This window comes from Plasmodium coatneyi, chromosome 13 (genome assembly GCF_001680005.1).
Source record: "Plasmodium coatneyi strain Hackeri chromosome 13, complete sequence".
NCBI lineage: Eukaryota > Apicomplexa > Aconoidasida > Haemosporida > Plasmodiidae > Plasmodium > Plasmodium coatneyi.
Window position 1 is genome coordinate 1,728,006 of NC_033568.1, and position 14,902 is coordinate 1,742,907.

The following is a 14,902-nucleotide window of genomic DNA, read 5'->3' on the forward strand; positions in this document are numbered from 1 at the left end:
AATGGACCATTTGCACACATATAACTATTGTCAATAATGTGTACCTCGACAAATTAACCTTACAAAACTTTTCAGTCTTATTTTAATAACCTACTTGCGTGAAAGCAGGAAATTGCTTAACAAAAATGTTTAAAAATAGGGTGGAAAGGGGAAAAAAAAAATATCCACTTAAAAAGGCAATCATGGTTTAATAAAGAGAAAATAATTTATTGTACTCAGATTGTAGGTCTCTTCCTTTCCTCTTTTTTTCCGAAGCAGTTTGGTAGACAGTTCATGTGATGCAAACAAACAGAACATCATTTTTCATTGTCAATTTATACACTTATATTTGTATTTTCAAATTGGCAAATCATTTATGATGATATTTGTTTGGAATTACTTTCGTGTGGAAAAAGGGAAGGGAAGAGAAGTTAGCCTCAGGTGCTTCCCAAACAGGTGCCCAAATTTTTCAGTTCCATTATTCTGCTTTTTTGCAAATTGCCCATTTTTTTCTTCTTGTTGAAGAAATCGTCATCTCCATCGTTGTTGCGTCCGCCCAGGGTCTGCGAAAGGGTTGCGCGGGGGTTACGTGTAGGTTACGTGTATGGTTGAGAGTGCACGCGTTTGTGTACGCGCATGGTTGTTGTGGAAATAGGCATATGAGGGGCCCCTTTACAACCACAGATTCGTGGTTGCATAAAGGGGTGGACGTCAAAAAGGGCTTACATTCGAGCCATTGGACAAGCCAAATAAAGTTTTAAAAAAAATAGCTAGCTGAAAAAAAAAAAAAAAAATATTAACATCATTTGGTGAAAGCTGCACACACGCTGTTGTTCCACAAGGGGTAAGCGGACGGGAGTGCTGCCTCTCTAGCGGTGTGTACATTTGCATACATACATATATGCATGCGCGTGTACACTTTCAGGAAAACGTTTATGTGCCTCTTTTGTGTGCCATAATTCTAGCATTACTATGTTAAAAAGGGTTTTCAGGAAGTTTATCACACTATTTATTAGGTTAACTATGGGCGAGATAAACCTGTTTTGGAGGGCACTTTTTTTCCGCAGCTTTTCATACTTCAGTTTGCGATCTTTTAAAATGTTTTCATATTCCCCCTCATTTTCCTGGTTTTCTTTTTTACGATTCATCTTTCATTATAATCGAATGTTAGCAGTGGGGGTGGTGGAAAATGGTAGACATTATTTGGTAGTGTAACTACGTGGAGGCATGTACTTGGTGCTGCTTTGCAGTGGTGGAACTTTGTACAAAGCAGCAATCGCGATGGAAAACACAAATTGGGGATTTTAAAAATTCCCCTCGATTATTTTGGGGAAATAAAAGGAGGATGTGGAAAATAAATGCAACATTGTATGAAGTGTATATGTAAAATGAACATACAAAATAGCAATAGAAAAAAAAAAAAAAAAAAATAGCAGCGCTTTGTGTGCAGTACGAAAAAATTATGCCAATTTTTTTACGGACAAAAATTATTCTGAATGTTCGCAATATTTAGGCAAGCATTGGAAGGAAAATGTTTCCATTTTTTTTTCTTTTTACTACACATGTTGAAAGGCATTTCTGCGCAGTGATATTTGTAAAGACAATTTTGTAGCTCAGTAAGATGAGTTTTTCCTGCGCGTTCGTATTAGGCTTCCCTCGTTATCCCCTCTTTAACGTTTAAAAAATGGAAAAGAATCACAACATTGTAAAAAAGAAAATAAAAAATAAAAGATAAGATGAATACAAGAACGAATAGTATAGTATAGTGTAGCGTAAAGAGTCATATATATTTGTGACCTTAGACGTATCTGTGAGTTAAAATGACCATTCCGTAGTAACATCCTCGGCGTCTACTTATGTGGCGCGGGAGCACAACCGCCATTTGGTTTTGTTCTACTTTGTTACACTTTTTTTCCCTTTTTTTTTTTTATCGTTAATTCACGATGTGCTACCATGGGGCTAGCTAAAATATGGCAACAGCTTTAATATGAGCAAAGAGCTAAAGTCGTACATGCTGAAAGCAATGAAGGAATATCAGCACTATTTTGAAAAGACATCAACGAAAAATTGCTACTTGGAGGATAACATCGGCTTGGTTAAAGAATTAAAAATTGACGAGGAGTAAGCAGCTTAGTTTGGTTTTTCTGTCTTTGTGCGATTTGCAAAGGGGGGAAGAAAACGGTTTGGACTTTTACCCCCCTGTAATTTACGGCTCTTATATGCATGAGAAAGAGTGTTTCTCTCCCGCTGAAAGTCGAAGTGTATTACTGCTGCATATCTACGTCATAATTCCCCCTCCAAATTAGCAACGGCTACAATGAAGATATTTTTTTGAAAATACAAAAGCAGTTCCACCTGCACGACTTTTTCAACCTATCCTTGTTATTCCCCGTGAAATTTTTTAACAAAAATGGAAAGACGTTAGTGCAGGTAATGGACAGTTTCCCACCTCAAAAAAGGGAGGCATAGGCCAGTTGACAGTGCATGATGCTCGTATGTGTGCGCCACTCGATTTGCATTGAGATATTTAATTATCACGGCCTATTTGCGCAGTTATGTTGACTGGTGTACAGACCATATGAGTAAAACTGCAAACCCACGCTTATGCCATTTACCCTCTCCCTCATTTTCGCGTAGTTAATATCAGAAGATACCACTCAAAACGACTTGGAGTTGATACAGGCCGTTCTTAAGAATATAGAGCATAACGAACTGAACAAATTAAATTTTTTCAACATGGAAAATATAATTTTTGAGCTATTAGGTCTCACTTAAATAAAGAAGCAAAAAATAGGAAAAATATAAGTAGCCAAAATGATAAAAAAGAAAAAATATTATCCCCCATTTGCATGCTTTTTCCTCCTTTTTTAATAGACGAAATAATAAGGCAAATAACTGTAGAGTGTCCGAAGCGCGGCTTCGCCTTGCTAATGTAAAGGGAAAAGGGGAACGAGCACACAGTTATTTGCATGTGTGTGTATTGTATGCCCCTATAGAAGTGGCTTTAGAGAATGTTGCGTACGCTGGCGTGTACTTGTCGATATGTGCATATAAATAGGCGCCCCCGCTCTGCTCTTCCTTCCCCCCCCAAAGGATCAATAACGAAATACAAAAAAATATTAACTACTACAAAAATTTGATTGACATCATAGAGCACAATAACGACATGAACAACCAGAATTATAAAGAACAGTTGCAGCAGCATAAGTTATTTGTAAGTCATTGTTTCGGTACTTTGTATCTGCATGTGTGCACTACCATGTTGTGTTTTTAACATGGGTTGATGTAACACCTGTCCGAACTTGGGGACTCCATTTTTAGCTGGACGAACTAGCAACGGAAGAGATCGAATTGAAGGAAAAGCTCCTGGACTCGCAGAACGAACTGCAACTTTTGAAGAAGTAGGGAATGAAAAATAAAGGCCCTGTCCAGCGAAATGTGCAAAGCACAGTACACACATGATAAAAGAGCAAGGCATCTTTTTTGAATCAATTAAAATGCGTGAACATGTCCACATTAACGGCTCTGCTTTATGAACCCTTTTGAAACTCTTTCAATGCAGCGAAAATTTAAAGAAAATGCAAGAAAATAAAAATAAAAAGGAAATACAGGTTTGACGAACTATAGGGAAAGACTTTTTTTTATTGGTGAAAAAGGGTGGATATTTGCCGTTCAGTCGTTTCTTTTTTCTTTTTTTTTCAGTACGACTTATTAAAGCACAATGAATCGTTACTCGAGAAAATTAAAGAAATTTACGACAAGCAAGGGGAAATTTAAAGGCGCGGAAAGGAAGAAATGAACTGTCGGTAAAGGGGGATCCTCACAAGATGAGCGCGCGAGAGTATTTTCCGCTTCGTTTTTCGTTTCCTTTCCGTTTTGTTTTCCATTTGTTTCGCGTTTTATTTCCACCGTTGTTTCCATGCTCCTTCCCCCTTTGCTCATTTTTCGGCGCGCATCCATGTAGAACATGCCTCTTCACCAGTAGACAAACGAACTGCCAATTTTTACAACTTCGAGAGGGCCTCCTTCATTCTGCTAATTTTACTCATATTTTCTTTTACTAGTTTTTCCTCCGCAAAAATATTCTGAATGATGGTTGCTCTTTCCTTGAGCAAGTGATAGTACTTTTCAATAAAAATTAAGAACGTCTGCATTGTGGAGGTGAGAAAAAGAAAAACGGGGTTTACTTTGGGAAGCATGGAAGAAGTCGATATGCTGGTGTAACTACATGTATGGTCACATTTAAGTGAGCCCTCTACATGCATGCAAAAAAGAAAAAAAAAATTTAACCTTCCACAGTTCTATCGTGTCATGCGGAGTGATACGAGCAAGGTTATCCCAGTACTCCTTTTCCTGTTTTTTTCGTTCAATTATTAGCTTTAGGGAGATGTTTAGTCTCTGAAAAGGTGAAAGAGGCATAAAAAGAAAAATATTTCAGCAGAGAGTCCACGTGTGGAAGGCGTGCCTTTTCTGCTTCTCCTTTCATGGAATTATTTAAAGGTGTGTTGTTTCAAGTGTCATTTTTTTTTACTTATTATTTTATTTATTTTTTTTTTTTTTTTGCTTTTCCGCCGCTTGGCAGATCCCGCGGTGTACGTACATTTTTGTACTTCTGCTTATTTTGCGCAATTCTGCACACATTTTCTTTTTCTTTCTCTTGGTAGTATTTGAAAATTATGTCCAGTGTGTATTCCGAGTTGTGCGTCAGGTCCCCTTCGTCGTTCTCCTGCTGGTCGTCTTTCGGGCGGGCGAAGTGGGTGAAGCAGCAATATTGGCAAAAGGGACGCAATTTCAGATTTTACTTTTTTATCTTCATGCTGCTGCGTTCTTCTTACCAACGTAGAACAACTGAGTCAGCAGTTCCAAGTCGTCTTGCGTGTGAACGCCTATGTAGTTGAAAATTTTTTTCAGCTTTTCCTGTTCGTCCTCTGCATCCTGAGGGGAAGTAAGGAGAAATGCACGTATGGTTCGTTTTTCATATCGCTTCTTACGTGTCATTTCATCTCATAGCTTGGCCTTTATTTTTACTTCTGTCCATTTTTTACGTGCTTACCCCATCAACTAGAAAGTTACATTCCTGGAGGAGTAGCTTTTTCACTTGTTCGATTTGGTTATGTGTGACTTGCTTTACGTTTTCGTTATCGTTCGTTTTTGTGTCCTCTAAACAGAGGGGGAGGGTCGCAAAAAGGGGAAATGTATATGCACACATAGATATAGGTATGTCAGGAAAGCAGCTTTGGTGTAACTTCCTCTCAATTTGCACTCCAACACGGCATCAAATGGAGTGGGTGAAAAACGGAACGATTTGAAAACTGCCTAAATGAGAACGACGTGAATACCTTTAAGGGGGGATGAGCCTATGTTGTAATTTTCCTCAACCAGGTGTTTATAATTCGTCTTGCAGAATTCTTTCATGAAAATTTGCTCATGAATTATTTGGTTTGCACTTAATAATTTTGCGATGTGTCTGTTGGCCTGAAGTGGGGGAGAGAGCATCGTGTCAGGTGGGAAAGGTGAAGAGGGAGTTTTAACTGGTAGATTTGCTAGCAGGACGGGCGAATCCACTCTCGGGCATCGAAACAAATTTGGCTGTTTTTTTTTTACGCCTTAGTGATGCATAAACTTGGGGGTGAATGCAATTACCTCGCTCTTTTGCAAATCCCACGCTTTGGCATACTTCTTCTGAAAATTTTGCTCATAACTTTTCTGTCTCTTTTGCAGCTGGATAAATTGAAACTTGATTCGCTCGTACTGATTTATTAGCTCGCTGACGTTTTTTCTAAATAGGAAAAGAGGAAAAAGTAGAACCGGCATCATTTATGCATACCCCAGCATGAATATTTTTTTGACAATACGGTGCATTAAGGACGTTTCTACGACTTTGCTGCATGGGGAAAATGCCTGCCTTCAAGGGGTATATTTCCCCCGTGGAGCAAAGTTGTGCCTCCCCGTATGGACCCCAACTGGTGAATCTTACTTGGACTTAATCTTATAGTTGTAGTAGAAGGTCTTAACGGAGAGGAGAGCTTCTCTCAGTTTATTTATTTCGAGTTTATAAAAATTTATCATTTTCAAATTGTGGTTGTTTTTCTGTTGCAGGAGTTTGTTGTCGTAAAGTTTTTTTTCCCTCTCCATGATGATGCGGTTGATGTCTTGTATGTGTTCCATGTTCGTGTCCTTCGAGGAGTGTATAATCGGTGGTGGTGGATCGGGGGTGATTTACTGCATGGATGCACAGGTGTAGATGCACTAATGAACATGCAAATGCAGGTCTTTTTTTTTCCATTACTAGGTTTTCCTCCAGTAACTCATTTTTGCCCTTCAAATTTAGATGATTCTGTTCGTGACATTCCTTAATTTTGTGGTTCAGCTTTTTGTGGCTTTCCAGCTCGTCCAGAAAAGTAGTGGAATTCTTTGGGAGAAAGTAATAAAAGGGGTGTAAAGACGGGGTAACTGTGGATGCTTTAGAAGGGGCATGTGCTTATCCGGATGAATGGCGTTCAAAATGGGGAGCCCAGATGAAAATAAAAAAAATTTAATGAAAAAAGGGACATATAAATGTATGATTTATGACGAACCAGGTCTCTCATCCTCATGAAGTCTTCGAGTATTTCCTTATTGTTGTTCTGCGGTGAAGAGGTGAGGGTGCGCATGTGTATGCATAAGCATATGCGTGTTTTGGGTGACTCGGTTTGGTTTTCCTTGTCCGCCCTTACCAGCAAGCTCTTCCTTTTCGAATTTAGCTCGTCTCGCGTTTTGGTCAGTATGTCTGCGAAGGGGAAGGTTGAAAAGTTGCATCAAGCGAAGTGGGTCTTTATGTAGAAAGTAGTCCCACTTTACATGGTACACAAAGTTATATATTGTGACGTCTGCAATTCAAGAATGCCATGCGTACCTTCCAGATATGTTTTGTAGCCCTCCATTTGGTCCCTCATCAGCTCGATAAAGGATAGGACATTTTTCGAGTTAATTTCACACACTGCAGGAAGGGTGAAAAGTGGGAGGCACTAAAAGGTGTGCATCCAAGGAGAAACAGTCACAAAAGAGGTGAAAAAAAAGCTAACTCAACAATCGAAATAACCTTTTTTAATCTTTTCGTCTTTATACTTCAAGAGGGAGAAATATTTTTCTATTTTCTTTTTGTAGGACTCTTTTTCTTTTAGTGCCAAAGCCTTCACGTCGGCGATGTTCTTTTGGAACTCGGACTGGTAAGTGTCTTCGATTTGTTCTGTAAGATTTTGCTCCTTTGCGTTGGAGCTTATAGCGAAGCTGTTTTCGTTCAACCCGACAACATACTTTTTTATTTCCTCCAGGAAGGGCTACAAGGGGGGGGGAGAAACCTCAGTGTATTTTCAGTATAATCCTGCGCAGAGTGACATGTCTCTGTTTAGTTTTACTGAACAGATTGGCGATCGATGGAGAGTCTCCTTTTATTGCACACACAAGGACAATTCACAAATCAGAAAGGAAGAAGTGCAGTAGTGGTGGGGTCCATATAAGGGGTCTTTCTCCCACCGTGGAAGATGATCTCTCAAAAGGGTGCATCATATGTGTACGTTCTTTTTTTATACCTGTTCCTTCTGGTTCACCCTCGCGGATACTTCCCCTAGAAAGTCCTTTTTTTTTTCTTCAAAATTTTTAACAATTTCTCGCTTCAGGTTATCGTAATTTACATTACACTCTTCATTTTTATATTCAAATTTGTATGTAGATTTAGCTTCTCCTGTGTTTGGTAGCTCATCGTTGGGGGGTTCTCCCTCCTGGTTTTTGCTTGTGGTCGGTTGTTCGCTCTCGTGTGGTGGCTGCGCTTGTTTATTTACTAAAAATACGAAAGGGGTGTGGAGTGAAGAAAAGGAAGTGTGTAAAAAGGGGGAAAAGGGAAAGGGGGAGATCACATAATAAATCGTTCTTCTTTTGTTGTCCCTTTTTTGGTGAGGTTTACGTTTGTTTCTAATTCTGTTTCGCCTGTTTTCTATCCTTCTTTCTTTGGAAGTACTGAGGAGGTCGTCCATTCTGTCTGCACGGAGCTCCCTTTGAGAAAACCGTCAAAGGGGTAAAAAATTTTGTCTCGAAAAATTTGCTTCCTCCTGGTTTATTGTGCCAATTGCTGTATGTTAGGAAGCGAGGCTATTTTGCTCTTTCGTGGGAGAGCGCGAAGGATGAATTTGTTCCAACATGCGTGTGCAGGCATACAAGTTGGGGGGCAGGGAACTCCTTTCGGATGACTCTCATTCGTTTGGAAGTTCCTTGCCCTATGTTGGAAAGGACCACGTGAAGGTGTGGATATTCCTACGCTGCCTAGAAGAGAAGAAGTACACGTGTCTTTTCGGAAAATTGGTGAAATTATCCACGTCCTTCTTATAAAATTGTGGAAATATTTCCCCAAAATGTTGACAAAGGGACGCTCGAAACGACCGCGATGATTCTCGCGCGTTCGCATCTGCTCGTTTGCCGCGGCTCATTCGCAGACATGAGAATATATATATTTTTTTCTCTCCCCCCGTTGGAACTGTATGCAGTGTTAGTTTTTATATTTTTCCCACTTTTGTACTTGTAAAAAATAGAACATGTAAAACACGCACCTGGAAAAATATGCCAAAAGAAATGCGGAGCTGCAGCACGGCCTCGTCTGGAAGGAAGAGGAAATATGATGAGGGGGGATCGACAGGGAGGGAGAAACTATCGGGAGAGAACATCATACATGGAAAAAACAAGAATAGAAAAGAAAAAAGAAGATCCATCAGTTTGTCTAATGCTTTTTTTAGTGTAAAAAGTTTCGATAAATATGACAATTCTTTTAAGTCAGTTAGGGCCGATGCAGCAGACGAGGAGATAATTTTGGAGAGAGAAGCAGAAGCACCATGCGTGGCTGATGGGGGAGCAAGTACAGGAATCAATCGTACCGAATGTATAAGCGGGGGAGAAGGACTCACATCGAAGGGTCCGATGAATGAGATGCTTCTACATGTAAGGCGCTTTCAATTTTTTCTTCTTAAAAAGTCCATGGTGTACAAAATTAGGTGTCTGAATCATAACTCCACGTGGCTGTCTGAGCTTTCAAAGGGGAGGGGAGGAATAAACCGAGGATACATGAACAACTGCTTATTTATTAACCCTTTTCCTACCTACAAAGAAGTGGTTCGCTTGTACTATGAAAAAAAATATAAAGAAGCCTACATCAAGTTAAGCCGAATTTCAGTTTATTCCTTTTCTTCACCGGGGGAGGAAGACATACTAAGGGAGAACTACTTCGAAAGGAAAAATTACAATTTGCATTTCCTCATCCGTTCGGTAGAATCCATCCAGAAGATCAATTCTCCTTTTGGAAAAGACATTTTAAAAAAAAAAGAAAAAACAAAAGTACAAGGGAAAGGTAAGAAAAATTCCACTTCGAAGAGAACATCAAATGGGTACCCTATTTTTGCTGACCAGAAAAAAAGGGAAAAAATTATTCATAAGGGGAATACACTCAGAATGTATATGCAAAATGTGAAGAAGAAAAAAAAAGAGGAAGAAAAAAGGGAAAGAAAAAAGAAACGCATTTTCCTTGTCAGGTATAAATTTATTAGGTACGAAAATTATGTAAATAGGTGGTGTGATAGGTATCTGCAAAATGGAACATTTGCAGTGAAGGGGACAGCCAAAGGGGTTACAGAAAAAATGAAACGTTCTTCGCGCAGAAGGGGGGGGAACATTATTACCCCATATGGACATCACCCCAACATGTGTAACAAATCAGAGTCAGTAGAAAGGAACAACTATGGGACAGTACCATGCTTTAGCAGTATGTACTATCCTAGTGGTAACCTTTCTGAGGAAGTATCCGATGGGGCAGATCGTCCAATTGGAAAAAAGGGCGATAAAAAAGAGCACATCTATTTCCTAAGTGATAAGGAAAAAACACGCAATAGGGTAAGAAGCAGAACCAAGGTGGACACCAATTTGTTAATCTTCCTGAAAATGTTGTGTCTGTATAGATATGCCCACTCCTTTGGGGAGAACAAAGTGTTAAGCTTAGGTGGGAATATTTCCGCTAAGGTGCACACCAACCATTCAGAAGCGAACGAACTGAATTTTCTGACCCAAAAGGTGAGTATAGGAAGCGCTTTGAAAAGGGAAATACTAATGTATATGGTAAAGTATCTGAGGAAAGTCCAAAAATTAATTAAAATGGATACGCACCTTTGTCTGCTACTAAGTGTTGTTTACTACGATTTGAAAAAATTTCATAAAAGTTTTTTGTATGTGCGGAAAAGCATCAGACGTGACTACTTCAACTTCGTGGCGTGGGTTCTCTTTAACAATTTAATTTCTATCGAGTTGTTCACTGGAGGTAGTTCACCAGGAAGCAAAATGGGAAGAAGCGAAAGTGACTTGTTAGGGAAAACCCCCCACGAGTGTAGCCGCACGTGTGCAAGTAGTTATTATGTATCCATTTGTGAAGAAAAAAAAAGATTTCGTGAAAACTCCAAAAAGTTGAAAAAGCTCTGCAACTATTTGTTCCGAAATGAATATTTTCAAAGCGGAAAGGGGGACCTCCTAGAGGTGGCCGAACACTATTCTAGGTACATCTACGTGAACCCGCTGCGCAACTCGGGGGCGTCTTTTTTTTTTAAGAACGGCTACTTTGTAAGTCGCGTTTTTAGCACGGGGGGAGAGAAGCGCCCAAAAAAGGCGAATCACTCAAGAAAAATCAAATCGCCGAACAAAAAGACACGCCTAACATGTTTTGAAAGATACCAGGGGTACCTAAAAAGGTACAAGTTTAAAAGGAACTTGATGTCTCTATTCGCGTTCGCTCACTTTTGCTCCCTCAATTGTTTGCTCTACACAGATTCCATAAAGACCTACAAACATTTAAAGGAAATCTTTCCGAACAACTTTTATGTGTCCTGTCAGCTAGCCAAATTGTATTACTACTGCGGGGAGACAAAAAAGAGTATGAAGTGCTTTGACAGAATGAATCGCATCTGCAATAGGAACATCATTTTGGAAAGAAGTCTGTTGGAGAGCTGTTGTGTTCGATATTTGCAGAGGAGGGAAAGAAGAGGGAAGAAAGGCAAACAAGGGGCACAAACCAGTGGTGACAGTCAGTCATGCGTTCAGGTAATAAGTGCGAAGAAGTGTAGAGAGATGGAAATGTTGCTGCTTCCTGGGTATTTTTCAAACGGGTTTATTTATGTGGAGCTTTTAGTGAACATGCTGGTGTGTGAGAAGGACCTCCCCGCGTTGTTAATTCTTCTGCGTGATTGTGAAAGGGCTGCGGAAATTTGCACAGGTAAAAGCAGAAGCGCAAAGTATGACTCTAAATTATGCTACATCATGGGGAAGTATTTTTCCCTATGCAATAATCGGAACAAGTCCATTCTTTGCTTCAAGGAAGGAATTCAAAGGAATAAATATCACGTGTTCTCATATATGGCATTGGCGCAGGAGTATTTCTCCTGTGGGAATGTGAACAGTTCTATTGGCATTCTAACGAAGGCCATTAGTTTATATTTTAATAACCCCAGTGCGTGGTTCAGCTTGGCGAAATGTTTTGAATGGAAAGAGAATTACCGCTTTTCCATTTTTTGTTATGAACAAGCAATAAATTTTCAGCAAAGTACCATTTTTTATTTCCACCTGTCTGGGATTTATTTGAAAAAGGGAGACGTGAACAGTTACATAGACACTTTGAAGAAAGCGTGGGTATTTAAAAAAGATTCTTTGTTCGCGTCTATGCTGTTTGTTATATACTTATCCAAGTTGAAAGGACAGAATAGGGGGTGTCCCATCATGGGGGAAGAAGCGCAGGAAGGAAATGACGCATACCTTTCGAAGAAGGAAAGGAGTAAAGAAAAGATTTTTCTTTTTTACGAAAAAAACAATGAGTGTTTCAGATGGTGTGTCAAGTACATAATATGTTGCTTGAATAAAATGAAGATAATGCGGAGGTTAAATCGAATGGGGCGCATTTTGTCTGTCTCTAAATTGGAAGCTGAAAAAGTTGGAAAGTGTCCCCACTTGGGTCAAGCGCAACTGGATGATAACATGAAACGTGACACATACGACGACAAATGGGACAGTAATTCCTTTTTAAAAAATTTTAAAAAGATATTTGAGAAGAGCACAAGTTATTTTTGCTTTATTCACTTTTTAAGAAACTCCCCCACGAGTCTGTTTGAAGCTATTTACTACTTGGCACATTATTTTTTTTTCCACGAAAGTTTTTACAATGCGTTGAAGCTGTTTGAAGTTTTGTGGGAGGCAGGGGGGATTTATTCGGAGGCCTCTTTCAGGATGTACAGGCACACACAGAGGGCGTTGCAAAGGGGATGGAAGAAATTCGACGGAAAAGCGCGGTGAAAATATCGAAGTGACGTTTTTATTTTTCACACCGCTGTGTGGGTGTGTTCTCGCGCAACGTCGTTTTTGTGCGACACGGATAGGTCTGTTATTTGTTCCATCCTTTTGGATAATTTTTAATTGCCCCAATTTTTGATATACCCCGCCGGGAAGCAGGAAAATAGGAAAATTTGCAAAGGGATATCATTGTGGGTGGCCCAAAAAAGGGTCCTTACAATTTTGTTAAGTATGATAATATTAGCGCACAGGGGGGAAGCAAGCCCCTTTCTTTTTCGTTTTCACGATGAACTCGATGTGCGCGTTTGACATTGTTCAGCTGTCAGCACATGCATACAGACATACACGTGTATGTATATGACAGTCCGTGCCTGGTCACGTGTGTTAACAGGTGAACACATTGATCCTTTCCACAAGGAAGGGACACGCATGATGTTATTTACCTATTTGTAAAAGAAAAAAAAAAAAAAAACAGCGTCATGGGAATTGTTTAAAAGAGGAAGAAAATGAAAATTGAGTGTACAGATAAATGCACATGTATGCGTGTGTGTATGCGTATTTGCATACATTTGAGTGTTTGCTATTGGGCCCATTTGATCTGACCATCTCCAATTTCTGGGCATTTCTTAAAATCAAGTTGGTTTATTTTTTAAAGACAATCATGTAGCATTCTGTTCTTCTTTCTTAAGCACATGGGGGAAGACATTTGAAGCATCTGTTCGCCGTCCAGTCGCTTTGATTTCATCCCGTTTTTTTTTCCATTCGGTATAAATATGTGTGTGTGTATAATAAATATATAGTTTTTTTTTTTGTTTGAATTTTCTACAAACAGTGAAGTTGCCGACAAGGCCAACTTTGTTACTTCCCCCGTTGGGTACATTTCAAGTGGCGCATAAGACCGAGCTGGTTAAATTTATCGCCGTTATTATTTTTTTTTTTAAAAAAGGATAGATCTGTGTACACGTTTGATGCGTTAGGGGAATAAAATGCTGAATTTGAAAGTGGCCTTTTTTTTAAGCGTCTGCATTTTATTGTTCCCCCTGTATAGTGCCAAGAGGGATGCACAATCAAATGAAGACACACCTGGTGCTTCGTCCCATTTGTATATGTCATTAGAAGGGAAGCAAATAAACCCACGGGTTTGGGAAAATGGCCAAACGGGCAGACTGTTTGGCGGTAGTGCAAATAAAGTGAATGACAATAACGAAGGAAAGCCCCAATTCTCCCTTCTTTTTTGTGCTAGCAAAGGAGTCTCCTGCGAGGGAAACAACCTCCCCAGTCAAAACAGGTGTACCTTTCGAGAATACCAAAATGCGAATCGATGTAGTAGCGCCCATGACAGAATGATCCAACTGAAGGATGTCTGTCCTTATCGCTCCAGCGATGGTAATTCATCCCCCTTTTTACACACAAATGGAGGAACCATGAAACAGACAAGCAAGGGGGGTAAACACAAATTCGATCATCTGCTTCTTCATTTGAGAAATATCATACCCTCTGAAATGACACAGAAAAAGGAGATGACGCAAAGAAGGCATAAAAACTGCATGACAATTAGGGATAGTGTAAAAAATAAATCCGTTTATAAATTTTTGGAGGACGAAAGTATGAAGCGAAATGTAGGGACCTATCACACATGGTACGAGGAAGAAACTGCTAGACTGTTTTCTTACCAAGAGGAGGTAAAAAGAATGATGAGTGTGGTGAGAAAAAGCCGAATATTAGTTGAGGCATGTACCCTGGACTGTGGGAATAACGGTACATGTGAAATGAATTCAGGACTTCAGTACTGCCATTGCAAACAGGGTTATTCAATGGATATAAAAGATAACTTTATGTGTAAAGAACACTGTGCAGTTAATAATGGGGGGTGCGATCCGAATGCGACGTGCACGCCTGTAAAACCTGAAGATGAAAAAGAAAAAGGAGTCATAAAAAACGTTGGTGTTCTTTGCACATGTAAAAATGGCAACACGAAGCATATGGGATATTACTGCAACTAGGGTTACTTTAGGAGTTTTAATCTTCTCTTGCTGTTCTTGTTGCTTCTATACTGGTGTCACTGAGGTTGGGGCGATACTTTCGATTTAGGAGGGCAATTTTGCTAACTTTTTGGGAACTTTTCAAAAACCCTTTGATAATTTTTTTTTTTTTTCTTTAATGCATTAATGGTCTAACCAGCGTCCCAATTATGGGACGGCGTCAACTGCCTGGTTTGCAGCCGCGCCGGCACAGCAGCACGTGGGCGGATGCGGACGTGCAGGTTTGAGTACTCATGTGCGTTTTTTTCTCCCTAATTTATGCGAGTCTTTTTTTTTTTTTTTTTTCCTCCATCCACCTGACTCACAGGAACTTTGCAGAGTTCCACGTCTTCCTTGACGTTGGTATTTTTATTACATCCTCTGATGCAAGTTAACATAATTTATTTCACACACTTTTTTTTGTGTGTGTGTGTGGAGATGTGGTAACTAGTTCATTCCGTCTGCATTATGAGTTTACACGACATGTAGCTGTTAAGTAGGGTATTCACTTTTGGGCAACTTTTTTTCGTCCATCGATTTGTGTGACAGATTTTAGG

General features: G+C 39.6%; 5 protein-coding genes across 5 annotated transcripts; 3 read left to right on the top strand and 2 right to left on the bottom strand.

Moving 5' to 3' along the window:
* Positions 1-75: 75 nt before the first annotated feature.
* Positions 76-1,401, bottom strand: PCOAH_00050990 (Uncharacterized protein; the record flags this gene model as incomplete). Its single annotated transcript, XM_020061881.1, has 3 exons — positions 76-542; positions 706-753; positions 951-1,401. 3 exons carry the CDS (start codon positions 1,125-1,127, stop codon positions 417-419), a joined length of 351 nt encoding a protein of 116 aa, XP_019917280.1.
* Positions 1,402-1,681: 280 nt separating this feature from the next.
* PCOAH_00051000 (Uncharacterized protein) lies at positions 1,682-3,756 on the top strand (the record flags this gene model as incomplete). Its single annotated transcript, XM_020061882.1, has 8 exons — positions 1,682-2,100; positions 2,286-2,409; positions 2,617-2,743; positions 2,854-2,911; positions 3,073-3,193; positions 3,301-3,380; positions 3,542-3,590; positions 3,682-3,756. The coding sequence occupies 8 exons, from the start codon at positions 1,967-1,969 to the stop codon at positions 3,754-3,756; spliced, it is 768 nt and encodes a 255-aa protein (XP_019917152.1).
* Positions 3,757-3,983: 227 nt separating this feature from the next.
* PCOAH_00051010 (Uncharacterized protein) lies at positions 3,984-7,991 on the bottom strand (the record flags this gene model as incomplete). Its single annotated transcript, XM_020061883.1, has 15 exons — positions 3,984-4,127; positions 4,270-4,377; positions 4,580-4,716; positions 4,815-4,914; positions 5,033-5,139; positions 5,319-5,454; positions 5,623-5,758; positions 5,957-6,156; positions 6,269-6,391; positions 6,558-6,605; positions 6,696-6,748; positions 6,875-6,958; positions 7,061-7,298; positions 7,551-7,798; positions 7,922-7,991. 15 exons carry the CDS (start codon positions 7,989-7,991, stop codon positions 3,984-3,986), a joined length of 1,932 nt encoding a protein of 643 aa, XP_019917274.1.
* A 580-nt stretch (positions 7,992-8,571) lies between these two features.
* On the top strand, positions 8,572-12,327 carry PCOAH_00051020 (Uncharacterized protein; the record flags this gene model as incomplete). The annotated part of the gene is made up of 1 exon (XM_020061884.1): positions 8,572-12,327. The coding sequence occupies one exon, from the start codon at positions 8,572-8,574 to the stop codon at positions 12,325-12,327; it is 3,756 nt and encodes a 1,251-aa protein (XP_019917247.1).
* A 983-nt stretch (positions 12,328-13,310) lies between these two features.
* PCOAH_00051030 (Uncharacterized protein) lies at positions 13,311-14,327 on the top strand (the record flags this gene model as incomplete). Its single annotated transcript, XM_020061885.1, has 1 exon — positions 13,311-14,327. The coding sequence occupies one exon, from the start codon at positions 13,311-13,313 to the stop codon at positions 14,325-14,327; it is 1,017 nt and encodes a 338-aa protein (XP_019917417.1).
* Between the last annotated feature and the right edge of the window lie 575 nt (positions 14,328-14,902).